General features: G+C 34.4%; 1 protein-coding gene across 2 annotated transcripts; it reads right to left on the bottom strand.

Moving 5' to 3' along the window:
• Positions 1 to 249: 249 nt before the first annotated feature.
• Positions 250 to 14,413, bottom strand: LOC110447494. 2 transcript variants are annotated; one of them, XM_021493230.1, is made up of 10 exons: positions 13,880 to 14,413; positions 13,229 to 13,291; positions 12,808 to 12,870; positions 9,495 to 9,557; positions 7,809 to 7,889; positions 4,736 to 4,790; positions 4,159 to 4,176; positions 1,029 to 1,061; positions 657 to 677; positions 250 to 334 (listed from the first exon to the last, which is right to left on the bottom strand). In XM_021493230.1, exons 1-10 carry the CDS (start codon positions 14,335 to 14,337, stop codon positions 272 to 274), a joined length of 918 nt encoding a protein of 305 aa, XP_021348905.1. In that variant the 5' UTR covers positions 14,338 to 14,413; the 3' UTR covers positions 250 to 271. The 2 variants fall into 2 exon arrangements, with proteins under 2 accessions (XP_021348905.1, XP_021348906.1); XM_021493231.1 differs by lacking the exon at positions 13,229 to 13,291.
• Between the last annotated feature and the right edge of the window lie 6 nt (positions 14,414 to 14,419).

Genomic DNA, 14,419 nt, shown 5'->3' with positions numbered 1-14,419 from the left:
TTAAAATTACTAAACGAAAGCAAATATCATATCAATTCAGATGTGTTATTCTAAAAAGGAAGCAAATGTATATTTAGTGGCGAATGTATCTGTTCAAAGCTTCACAGTTTTCAACGAACAGTATGTACGATGGTTCGTCAAGATTAAAGTAACCTTTGTCGTTTAACATTTACAGATATATACGCAATTGGATCATAACGATAAAAATGTGTATCTTAGTGAAATGCCAAAAACATACTTTAACTGTATACCTATAACAACAATGTTGGCATTAAATACAGCATAAATAGACAGTAACTAATATACTTACAGTTTGGAAATCAGTTCCTTTGTACTAAAAGAAGAAACGGGATATTGACCAACCTGCATCAACACCAGATTTGGGTTTTTTTTTCATTAAAGGACTATCATAATAACACAAACATTAAATAATTTGATGAGAAGGCTTTGCTTTCAATCATTAAAGTTATATATTAGATTAAGTAATTCTCAGATAGGTAACATTTGCAATGTAACTTAGCTTAACAACGCTTTGATCCAAACAAGTAATCGTCTGTATTAAAGCAACACATTCTACTTGATATAGCTATGCCAGTCAAAACACTTCATCTGTTGTTTTAATGATATAACCAAAGAAAATATACATTGATACTTACGGAACAACTCGGACATGTTGTCTACAAAACAAAATAATTCTTGCAATACAGACGAGGAAAATGAAGTAGCAGACATGTCATAGGCATCTAACAAATGAATATATCTTAATAAACAGTACTGAAGTTTTGAATGAGATTTCTGTTTATATATGAGCTTGATGTGTTAAATACATCGGAATTGAAAAAAAATAAGAAAAAGAAACAACAAACAAACAAAAAAATGTAAAATTCTTAATACCGGTTTAAACATAGTGTCCATAAACCTGGTTATCTGACCAGAATCACAAAAACCAATTGGATGTTATATATCTTATTACGTAAATGCTACAAGTTAACATTATATGATGCGATAAACTGTTTCAGAATACTTACACATCTACAACGCCCCTTTGGTCCACCACACCCCTTGTAATAAAACAACAGACACTATTACAATGTATTTTAAATGCATGATTGGAAAAAAAGTAATAATAGCAGACACATATACGTAATATCGACGACTTAGAGCGGGTTTGTGACTTAATTGTGGAGTTTTACATACAAACATGAAACTATTCCTGCACATTGCAGAATCATACCATAAAAAGACAACATTACTATAATCCAGATACCTGTGAGATTTTGTTGTTATTTTAACAATTAATCAAATAACATGAATTTACATTGTATTGCATTGCATTGTACGAAGCATAAACAAGTGTTGTATTGCTACCAAATCTAACAAACATAAATGGGTGAGTTAGCAAAAGAACCCGGTTTTTATATCAGATATCAGGTAAACTGGTATGATTTATCATTTAGAAATCCTTTGATATACCATGTTTGTTATTTCATTTTCTCAGTTATCTGGAATAGTCTGCTTAAAGAAGTTCGTATATATTTTGAGGCAGCAATGTGAAAACAATCACCATATACTCACCAGCCTCGCTCTTTAATTAATGAAAAGAACAGTGTTGTCTTGTCGACATATCAACGGCATTTCTTCTGTATTTCACGTGGACTATTTTGTTTAAAATATTGTAAAATGCCCTCTGCAGACTATCTGATGAAGCGAGCAACGTAACGAAATATTTCCAATACAAAATGATTAAAATGCGGTCTACATGAAATATTGCAAATCCAAAATCGTATAGCCATTCAATTACAACAAAAGCACAACATATAGGTAGAAATTGTCAAGTGTTATAATTGAACATATGAATGAAAAGTTGGTTCTTATTAACTACACTGTATTATAGTGTTTATGCTGAGTACTTTGATAGAGTCTAGGTGTCGCCATGATTGTTTGTAACATATCATATTGTCTCTTTAGAGTACTTAATAAGGTTCTTAGAGTCGCAATGACTCTGTAAAACAGAATAGCGAATTTAAGCTTAAGCATATCAATCATATGTAAAGGAAATCATCTCAAAGTTATTGTTTTGGTTGTTTTCTTAATTAAAAGCATATATTGCTGACATTGTTTCATAACAAGATAAGTACAGACAGGATATTTATGTATCTGACGTTGACATTGGGCCCGGTATTCAGAGAGTGTTCATAGGTTTAATAGCGGACAATCTGCAGACGATATGTCATAAAGGGATTTTCAGGTTTGTGGGAAACTTAACAAAGCGGGCACTACACAAACAAATACGGTAATACATTTTATCATAAATACATAAGTTGATTCAAGATAAAACTGACAATTTTGCTAAACATACAATATAGACATTACCATTTGCAGGTGTCATTAAAAATACAAATTGATATTTTTTCAAAATCATTTTTACTTGTGGTAAGTATCAATGTCAAACAATATCACGGTACTAGATATGGTTTAGTAATAAGTGTTTTATATTTTGACAATCTTGATTTTACGGGAAAATATGGTTGTTGCATTGCCGTTAATTCCAAATTGGCTCCTATGCTTAGGAAGAAAAGGGATGAGTAAAAGATTGGCTCACTGATGTTTTTGTCAGTATTTCGTCTGGAAAATTGGTTTTGCCATAGATGAAACGCAATTTCATTCTGTTAGCATCGGCGTAACTTTAGTATGCGAATTCGTCGTACAACAGAGAAATGCAAGCGAACCAGGCTGTCACGAAAAACTCGAGAAGATTTCAAGGAAGAGAGGAAGGAAGGAAGGACTCGGGAATCTATCTTGTAGAATCATCGCGCGACGCAAGGGGTTGTTTCACTCAGATCTATGATGTCAAAAGGATTACAAATTGCTTAGCATGCACAGCCACCGAACGGCTACGTCCATCGGACCAACAGAGTAAAGGACATCCGAATGAGAGGTGAAGGTCCAAAAGGCACAACGAGGTCGTAGCTTCTTCGGCTCCTACCTTAAGAAAAACTATCATCTGAGCTATCAAATACAGACCTGGTGGCTTCACTAATCTACCTAGAAAGAGACCGATAGACAATTTCACGCTAATCCTTCTTGATCTGCAGTGGCGATACAAACATAGCAACCTATCCAGATCTTAATGACCTATCAAGGACACCAGCGATGCAATATAAGTGGATTCGGTGAATATCCAGGCATCTCACTTCATCTACATTTACAAGCCACGGCAATGAGGAAAACTGCGTCGAAGAAAACGATTTTAAAGTAGGAGAATCAATAGGTCCAAAAGGTATCAGCAGCAATGACTCAAGCACCAGAGTCAAATCATATCGAGGAACAAGCTGCCTTAACCTAGGCCTGCCCAGGCTTCAACCCCGAATCAAGGAGAACCACTACCCAAAGAGTAGAGAGAAAATGTCAATAGGCAAACACAGAAGAAAACATCAATTATGACTGGAAAGGAGGTTGCAAATTTGTCGCCTTTTACGATATGCATTAGAATACAGTAGGTCTATCCTTTCCACCAACCCGCAGGGTGGTTATTTCATCATAGCTTTGTTTTGTTCTTTAACTTTCAAATGTATTTACTTGTAGCTCTAGAGTTAAACAACAGCAGAGATATTTCCATTTTCTGTTCTCGTGTCTGCTTAATGATCTAGAAGACTATTAGAAGTCGCATGGATGTCAAGGTCTTTCAAATTTGACAGGAAATTTAAAACAATGACGATAATACTCTATCCCGGAAAATTTTCGCTGCAGCTTAATCATAAAATATTAGCTTATTTTGCCCTCCGTAATGAAGGCGAATTTATCATATAGTATTTTACTTGCAGATTTGCAGAAACAAATATTGCTCCTAGATTGTTTTAAAATGGTGGTGTTAATAATAAAGTGATTAGGGGTAATTTCAATTATATCGGTGCTTAATTCACTCGCAAGAGTTTTATACGTCTCAATATCAAACAGTTTTGTAATCTTGGCATTAAACCCACGTATGATTCTATTGATAGTTGTATAGATCATAACCTTTCGATTGACTGTAAATGTTCCTCATTAACACAACATTGACTTATTGTACCAAGTCGAACATCTTTGCCGGCAGATGCACAAAACAGGTGTATCCATGATACTTAGCGTACAGTTAAGGTGAATGAAATGTATACTCACTGAACACGGTATCCGATTCTAAAACGCAAAAAAATGCCTTTGATATGGAATGCACATTTGTATTTGGGTAAGTAATTGTAAACAAGGCAAAGCACTGCAGGGCAATCCAAAGTCCCCCACCGGAAATGATTTCTATGTTTAACAAACAGTTCACTTGTGTTAGGATGTACTTAAAGTGGAAAGACGGACGGAAGGACGGACGGACGGACGGAGTGAAAACCTATAGACCCCCCGGGAATCGGTTGGGGGCTAATAATGATACACATTCTCGAGTTTGTGGATAAACATTTAGGTTATCAACGTGTTAATAATAGCCATTTGCATACGTCTATATGCATAAAAATAAGCATTAATGTAAAACTATATTTCTAAACAGAGGTATATCATTGACAACTTTTATCCATTTGGCTTTCTGTTATTTTTAGATTTTTACATGATATCGGTATTTAGAAGTTACTATTTGCGACCGATATTATTATGTTTTGGTTGGGTTTCTAATCATAAAATAAGTTAATTATGCTGTGTATTATGTAAAGAACATTGACCGGTATATGGAAGCAGATTTACATAGTCTTACCTCCAGTTGTTCTTGTATTTTCTGTTCCAGTTCCTCTCTCTGTTTCTCTGAAACTCTTTCAAAGTAGGCGATGATAATGAAAGTTGTAAGATACAGAACAAAAAAGAAGACAGCATAGTGAAACCGTATTGGAGTACATGCATTGTAACTTGTTATTAGTCCGACTGGTGACAGTAGAAAGATATATGATACTCTGTTTTATTGAAATTATTTTGCGTGAAAACTAGACAGAATAAGTAATTTCGCGATAAACAGCACTTTCACCTTTAAATGCAGTTTGTAATTTGTGACATTACCTGAATAATTAATATATATATAACAATTAAAAATACAAACGTTATGTATAACTAGACTGATTTATAAGCGCTGACAATACATTTATTTCATTAAAGAATGTAATAAGACAAAAACTTATTTAGCAGTTACTGAGAAAGGTATTCATTGTAATGCAGGTATGTTACTGGTGTCTTTATAGATATCATTATTTTCTTCATAGACATCGTTGTTTTTTATAAGATATCATTTTTTTTTTCTTTTAATGTTTATATTTCCTTTAGTCCTTCATAACTGCCACTTACTAAATATCTCTGATGTGATAGATATTTTTTTTTCTTTTAAGGTATAAATTATTTCCTTAATTCCTTCAAAACTACCTATTACTAAATATATCTGATGTGATCAATAATTCTTTTTTTCTTTTAAGGTATACATTATTTCCTTAAGTCCTTCATAACTGCCTCTTACTAAATATCTCTGATGCAATACCCTAGGTTTCACATCATCGCAGATTATCAACGTCCTATATCCGAATATATAACTTCTTTATATGAATCCCAAAAATGATTTTGCTGTAATAAGTGTCAATGAGCTACTTTTGTCAATTAGAAGACAACAAAAAGCATTCATGTATTCAAATTTGTGAAATCAAATACTTTTAAACTTGTGTCAATGTCGCTATTTGTGACGTAGCCTCGTAAACTGAACTGCATGAGCTTGCATTCTAAACAATTCAGACTGTAATAAGCTGTTTTGTGTGACGTCATTAACAGTATCAGTAATGCTTACGTTGATGTACTTAGTGTCAACAAACCGATAAGCATTAAAGTCAAGAAATTTAAAATAATTACCGAAAATCTGTGAAATACCAATAAACCGAGTAGTTAATGTTTGATCTAAATCACGTTAACAATATCTGTCTAAATACTTCCTACCATAACAGGAATAATAAAAAAAATTGTTGGTCTTATTTCTCCCGCAGATGTTAATATGTACATACAAACTTGTGTTAGCATGTTTATTTTCAGCCTTGATAATAATATACCAGCGATACTAGTTACTATACGTGAGTATTAAGATTGATAAAAAGACCAAAAACACGCATATATTCTTCTTTTCCTTCAAATACCATGTTTGTTGATGTTAAAATGGAAATTTCATCAATGGCATATTTCAAAATGTTTGAAATAACTTTTCCAGTTAACTTATTTCACTTTTGTCTTACCGCAAAGTAACCGATCTAAGCAAGTGTGACAATGTTTAGGGGCTTGGCGGTGAAACAAATCAAACTATGTAATGGAATGAACAAATACCAAAATACCAAGATCATTTACTTACTGGGGTGATTCTAAAAGAAAAACTTAAAACATTGGATAAGTTACCACAGTAGTCGTTTGCGATAGACAGCACCAGCAATGTGACAAATACAAAACAGAAATACGATTTAAGGAGGCTCCACACTTTCGCAATTAACCAGCAAAATTTGTTGAAACATTCAAATAATGGTTATGCAACTATGTAGAATTGATTTTATGAAAATCTAAGCATTCCGATAGTTAGGGGACATTTTTTTTGAAAAAATAACAAAAAATTGATATTTTATATATTATCAATTTTGATATTTTCCTGTTTTTTTGTGTGTGAGGCATTGCTCGGAGCAATACCAACAATAAAAAATGAAAAGAAGCATTGCTAAATTAACCCTACACATATTTTAGTTATCGCAAAATATGTAACACATTTTACACAAAGTGTTTTTCATTGAATTTGTACGGATACAAGTGATTATCTACAACTTAAAGCAAACAGGACACAAAGATCTATATATATAGAATGGGAAATTGAACAATATATACACAATGGCTTTATAACTAATTTATTTTACATTTTACAATCACTTTGATCCTGTTGAGAGTTATCTCCCTTGAATTTTTTTTTTTTATAGAGGGTTTCAATTTACATAATGACAGTTGTCTCTGTTAACATATAAAAAAATGATGGAAAAAAATCAAAATAATGTAATCAGTTATCAAGTTATTGTTCTTTTATGGAACCAAAATACTCTCAGTTATGTAAACTTTGGACATTATTCCACAGACCGCTAACTCACGGTATATTTACATGCCAGTTACATGTGACATGTCGCATGATATGGCGTTCCGACGTGCACTCACATATGCATTTCATAGGGATATTGATATTTTAAAAAACAATATTTTCACAGAGTAAGTAGACTGCATTTGTAAAAACGAATTAATCGATAGAGCAAAACTCGCTCAACAGCGAAAATCGTAACGACCTAGAGCTTATGAACTTGTGTAAGCACGTGATATGCACATGTGGAGACGGTACACAAATCACATCAGTCCGCATCCATGTGTTTCATATATGACCTTCTTGAGGTCGTCTGGTCTCATGTCAGTGTCTTCCCGTGAGTCTGTTTATGTCTATGAATTGGAAGCTTTATTCCCGAAGTACGTGTGATCATAAAATCTCGATATTGAGTGTTGACATATCATCGTAACGCACGTGTACTATTGTTTACCTGGTGTTACTATAATTTGCGCTACGATATTGAAAAGCCCGATACGCAATACGAAAATGACGACACGGTGTACATGCACATTTCGATCAAGATAATTGAGTCCGAGCTGTACTTTTTCCGGAAGAACGTCACGAAAATGGACACTGATGACGATGTGTGGAGCCACCTTAAGGAAGCACCTATTGGAAACTTTCGCTTTTTCAGTACAAGTATGAATAGTTAGGTATTGCATCCATCAGGCTTCAACCTCACCTTTTTTGGTCTCGCAGTTCCCCTGCTAGTCCGTTATTGTTTGCCTGCAATGTCTGTATACGAGCCTTGTCGGTGTCCTTCCTGCAAGCAAATCAAACTTATATTTTCTAATAGATCATTTGATGTTGACTAGCATGGTCTGTCATAAATCCTTCTATATATTTTTTTATTTTAAAATTCTTTTTATCATAGGCCTTTACATCCTTCTTGCTGTTAAATATTGATTGGCAAATACATTACACAACTGTTACCCTACAGAGTGGGTGAGCGAAAAATGCATCATCGCACTTAAAACAACCAGGTTTACACTATGGAGGCTTAATATGATAACTGTACAGGATATGATTATTTTGTAAGGAAATTTCAATTCATACTATTCATACAACCTTCAACGTGAATCAATTATTTTAACACACTAGTTAAACATTTCAGTCTAAAATTTCATCGTCAAATATTGCAATCCTAGACCAATTTCATATATAGGTAATATTAAGTCATAGCAACAAAAAAGAAAGAAGGAATGTAAACAATACTTTCAGCTGTCATAAATTTATTTTTCATTTGAATTGCATTTATATTCAGCTTTATATCAATTCAGTCAAAGGATTGTTTATTGTTGACTTACTTGTCAGAAATGAAGAAAAAGATATGCTCCTGTAAATGAATTACATGTGACATTAACGCGGGGTACAATTAGACTTTCATAAGTCACGTAACAGCGTTGTAGAGTCGCCACATACAACTAGTAAACCGACGGATAAGATGAGCAGGAATGTTGTCCCATCCACTGTTCAACGATTTGTTCAGTTTCTGCAAGTTAGATAGCGATCTGACGCTTCCCTAACGCGTCGCCAAAGAAAATCCTAAACGTGCTGTTCCGGTAATATGTCGGGTGATTAATATGGCAACTCTAACACCCGAACAACAAAAATACCAGGTGTGACTGGTATGTTCTGATGCATTATCTACATCAAGGCGGTTTCGGATTATTGCCCAACTCATACCAGGACAACTGCTACGTCGCGTCAACCAATATATTGGTGTCCCTCAATCGACAGTATCACGGCAAGTTTTAAATCTGAATCATGGTAAGCAGATCGTCCCAAGAGTTGCCGTCCGCGTACAACGTCGTGACTTGCGGACATAGGTACACGGATGCCTCATATTTGGAATGATATTCATTAGTGTGGTTAGATAATAAAACTAATCTTTTTTTGTCAAGCACTATAACACCGCAGCCAGTCAAAGGGAGGGTAATATGCTTACCCATTCTACCCGATATCGGGCTCTGACTGCCTTAAGTATTGGAGTGCTATTTAGACGAAATGTTACGATATCATTCGGAGAGCTGTTTTTATTTGCCCTTTACATGGTGATTTTGTGAGTTAATGTCTTTTAAAAAAATGTTCGTTAATAATGAAAAAACATGTTTCTTTATTCAGATAATATATTAGGTTTCCAAGCAAATTCTCTAAAATTTCAAGTTATGAGACGAACGTTTGTTGTTTCGTTCATTTTATGATCTGATCACATTATATCATCATCTTTTCCTAGGGCATTGTCGTGTAAGAATTAAACAATCATGCTGATTAATATTAACTGCTTTCCTTAAACTATAAGTTCGCTCTCCTATTATCGTTATGTCGTATAGATTCTATTGTAGTAATTATAAGTTGAAATACTCACTGCGCTGCTGTGGCTTTTGTTTCTCTCTGTAACGTCTGTATTCGGGTTTTATATTCCTCCTCACTGCAATCAATAACATTTACATCTTTTATATAATATATACGTTTTCCTTAAACAAACATGTGAGACTATGAAATGATTTCAAAACCCTCGTTATGTACAATGTTGCCACTAAACTACTATTTGCTATCGACGGATATACTGAGCAAATGTATTTTGTCAAAAATTGTAGCAAACACTATTTATTTATTTATTACAGTTGACACAGGCTGTTCTGAAATGACATGGAAATTGAGGATTGGCACACTGCTACTACGACAACGACGTGGTGACGCCGCTTATGTTTACAAAAAAAAATAACCAATAAAACTGACTTTTCTGAACTGAATTCAGTTTTTATATGTTTTTAAGATGGCAATACCTTGCAATACTTATATGAACAAATAACCAAGATGTAAAACACAAATCATAATCAACTACAGTGTTCTCAATGTATAAAGACAGTGGTGTCAGAGCGGGATTTGAACGCTTGAGTACAAATTGTAATGCTGTTGCCCTTGCCGATTGAGCTATCGGTTCGTCGACAGACGTGCCCTGATCGTACTTTTATACCAAAAACTAAAGCAAATTTGGATAGGGATCTTTAAAAAAAGTTTCTTCACTTCGCTAGTTTTTGACAGCAATCCTCTATTTATTACATTTTCAAAGCATAAAACTTGAACAATGTCATGCATTAGAAAAGGGCGGTAATCAGAAGCGTAATAATTAGCGCCATATTCTAATGACGTCACGCTTAACAACAAGGCTGCGCGCCATTTTGAATGGGATACTTAACGCTATTCCAATGTTTTCTGCTATTTTCTGGTATGAATGCTTATACAAATGTTATTAATTGTATATATATGTAAATACCATAACAACCACTTATTCTACCGCTTCATTTGAATCTGAACAAAAAAATCGTTGCCTTTGAATGCAGCGAATTGAAGATACCGTTATGATTGGTCAATACCAAAAAGTGAAAATATCACTTTTGATATTTGTCACAGTGTTAAAGATATCAGTTTTATCAAGTTGATAGATAGAGAATAATACATGCCTTTTTCCATATCACACCCAGTATCAACCCGAGACTGCAATATCAGCCCAAGGGCCGAAGGGCCGAGGGCTGATATTGGTCGAGGGTTGATACTGGGTGTGATATGGAAAAAGGCGGGTTTTATTCTGTTTATTACATACTTACTAATAAAAACTACTATCTTATGATATATTTTTATTTTTGAAATATTGAAAAACGAAAAAAATCCAAAAGGGGTGTTATATGGGTTTTGCGGGCTGATACGGGTTTTGAGGTGTGATACGGCGGGGGCTGATACGGGTTTTGGGGTGTGATACGGCGAGGGCTGATATGGGTTAAAGCAATTGTGTCGTATCGCATATACAAAAACCCCGTATTTATTAGTAAGTATGTAATAAAATCCGTTATTTCAATTGCAAAAATATAATAAATATATTTCTTCTCCTTGTATTTTTCTTATCGGCATTTAAACCGCACATATCAAATCTTCGGAACACATTCCCCTTAATATGTCTGCCTTTTACTATAAAGTCAATTTAGAGCCAATGCTAATGTTTGGGATACCTTTGAAGTATGTTGGTAGACACATCTCAATTATGTAATCCCTACATCCCTTTTCTGAATGCAAAAAAAAGTATTTTGTTTTCATTAGACTGGTGTAAACATATTGCTGATTTTGATATTTGTTTTCTCGATTCCGCTTTTGCCCTAAGCTAGTTTTAATAGCTTATAAACCACCTTCGGATCTTAAACAGATATTTGAAAAACGATCTTGTTACTTACCCCTAATTTTGCTTTCCTATACTTTATTTTTCTTTTCGTTTCTGATGGTTTATTGGGCTACTCACTGTTCTGCTGAATCCCTTGTTTCTCTCTCCAATGCCAATATACGTATCTGATACGTGTGTTCCCTGCAACCACATTTATTAATCATATTTATATATAGCAATAATGTAGAATTGATGAAGGAACGTTCTCGTAAAGTACATATTTTTAACAATATAATACCGATTTACTTTTGTGATATAACCACTCATGTCAGATCTCCTGTTGATGTAAGATATTAAAATGTTGTGCGACGATAAAACAAGAGGCCCAGGGGCCTTACTAACTCACCTGAATTTTATTTTCAATGTAAAACCTGAAGAGTATCAAAGGAGTACACGTAATACAATCTAAAAGAAGGTATACATCTGTTGTGGTTGATAATAAACCAAGAACACGAAAGTAATTTTCCTGACCGGCAACCTGTATAGGGTTCTGGAGTGGTGGTCTTAACATATCCCGTATTACGATATGGGGAGTAAGTCCCCAGGTGTATGTTTTTATCGATTTATTGATCTCTTTTCACCTATTGGGCCTGATTCCAACACACTCCTTTTATGAAAAAGTGAGTCCGTTTTTGCACATGGATGCTCTAGACTAAATTTAGTTAACATATCTCCATTCCTTTGGAAAGAAAATGACCTTTCTTGACGGATGATCAAGGTAAATTTGGTTCAAATCCCTTCATAAATACGTTAAGTTTTGGACCCCGCCCATCCGTCCCTGGGGGTAGGGGGTGGACGGGGCACATCCTCCGTTTGGGACAACTTCGAAAACCCAACAGGTGATCGGAACGACGTTAGTAAAATCCCTTTAGGGGAAGGGTTATGAAGATGCACCTTATTACTTTTTGTTACTGGCCTTGATCGGAGAGTTGAACCCCGGCCGTCATAGTGAAGGGCCAGCACACTATTCACCGCGCCACTTGACTACCGAAATCTGATCCCAAGTCTATTTTACATAACCAACAATACATTTGGTTTTTGCAAATGCCACTCTTAGACAAATGATATTGACAAAACTTTATAATACTTTAACAAATATAAGCGGCATCGAACTATGTTTTAAGAACATTTATGAAATGTGCCGGTAGAGAAAGTGTTGATGAAAGGCTGATATTGCAACGAATGTTCCGTAATATGATCCACAAGGGGCACATAAGTTTACAACAGAGGCCGTATTTGATGAGTAGGTACGGTAGATTGATGGAAAATGTATAGGATTACCATCACATTTCTGCAAACACGTTTCATGGCAGTTAACATAGACGCTACCACTGACTATGAGATATACAGAAGTTAAAATATATTTATATCATTTTTAAAAACATCAAAACATTTGAATGTCTACCAATCATTTTGCAGAACGAAAAAAAAACATTTTTGTAATAATTATCCTTGCAAAACTCACTGGTCTGCAGAGCGCCTCATTTCTTCCTGCAATTTCTGTATCAGTGTTTGATCTCTTTTTATCCTGCAATAAAACCATATTTATTAGTAACAATAAATCCAAACTGACAATATATCTTCTCCGTTGTAGGATAACAGTACTGATTCAGTTTTGTTTGGTACTTGTAGTATCAATTGAGCATTACCAATAGGACTAGTAGCAAACAATTAATTCTACATTTTAATGTATATTTTTCCAATTTCAATGTAGGACTTTGCATTCGTGTAGGTATTTTGTATGTAGCAAACATAAACCAGATACATAAAAAAATCTCTATGTTGATACCTGTTAACTTTGGTTCATACAGATTCAATGTCTGCAAAAATACATATGAATAGATGTTGGAAACGTTTAAATATTTTGTAAACCAGAAAAATCCTACTCTTGTGTGAGGTCTGTAATTTGCGCTTCCAATCGTTTGATTTTCTCATCATCTGGTTCTTCCCTGTAGTTAAACAACACATTACAGTAATTCAAGGGATCAATCTGTTAACCTTTTAAGAATTGTTGACAGAAAGAATTTGTCTATCATATATGTTTAATCCTAATTGAGTGTCAAAATGACGTTAAAAATATAAAGCCATATTGAACAGTCAAAAATGTTTTAACATGAAGCAAGTTTTTTTATAAGTTCATTGTTTTTCTCTCAATAAATCAGGACCAAAATCAGATAGAATTTCGTCATACGATGTAAATAAGTGTCCCTTTTTGAAAAAAATGAAACAAACACGTAACGTTGAACATTCAATGATGACTAATATTCATTGTAATGTTGTTATATCTTTTTGAAACACATTTCTTATGATTCGTAATGAAATTAGAACTTTAGAAACAATACCGCACATTGGTCATTTAGATTATTTCACACAATACTCATGTTTATTCGTTAAATTTTGCTTAACCTACCACAATGCCCCTATTAAAGTGTGCAAGTTCCAAATGTGTATTACCATGCTACTAAATACAGCTTATCTAGTACACTAGTTATCTATTTACATCATACTTAGTACACAAACTACTAGATAAAGCATACCTAGTACACTCATTTCCAATCTGAACTTTCCCAATAAGCTTTACGACGTCTTTTACAGGAGTCTCGCTTCCTTTGAATGATACGTCCTGGATCCCGTTCGGATACTCCAAACATGGGTACGTCTTCAATATTCCTGTTTTGGCAGCATTGACAATATCCTCCTTGCATTCACCTGTAAGACAATTGTCAAGTGCAGAAATGTCAGCCTCAATTTCCGAGATCTTGGTCAGCAGCGCACTCTGGTACTGTTCCAACATCTGGCGATTCGATGCTCTGATTTGGCTACATTTTGTCTTGAACTCAGCTATGAGAGTATCCGTGTGGTTCTTTATATTCTCTCCCTTTGCCTCGATTTCTTTCAGCAAAGTTGTAGAAGCAGGATCGAATGCCGACAAGTCATCGGCTACTTGTTCGACCTTTTCCTTCAATGGAGCCAGCACATTTTCCCTTGTATTCATATTGCAATCGTTGATTTTTTTCTGAAAGATATCTAAATGCCTCGTCAATAAAGTTATTTCGTGTTTACTGTGAGCACCTCCC

The sequence above is a fragment of the Mizuhopecten yessoensis genome, unplaced genomic scaffold, assembly GCF_002113885.1.
Source record: "Mizuhopecten yessoensis strain PY_sf001 unplaced genomic scaffold, ASM211388v2 scaffold3439, whole genome shotgun sequence".
Taxonomy (NCBI): Eukaryota; Metazoa; Mollusca; class Bivalvia; order Pectinida; family Pectinidae; genus Mizuhopecten; species Mizuhopecten yessoensis.
This window is presented reverse-complemented; position numbering and strand designations above follow the sequence as displayed.

What these genes read in the sequence shown, in the direction of transcription:
- LOC110447494 (XM_021493230.1), bottom strand. Translation starts at nt 14,337, where the DNA reads ATGAATACAAGGGAAAATGTGCTGGCTCCATTGAAGGAAAAGGTCGAA. An exon ending in ATTACAGACCTCACACAAGA is followed by an intron (nt 12,871 to 13,228) that starts GTAGGATTTTTC and finishes GTTTTATTGCAG; the next exon opens with GATAAAAAGAGATCAAACAC. An exon ending in ACAAAAGCCACAGCAGCGCA is followed by an intron (nt 7,890 to 9,494) that starts GTGAGTATTTCA and finishes ATTTGCTTGCAG; the next exon opens with GAAGGACACCGACAAGGCTC.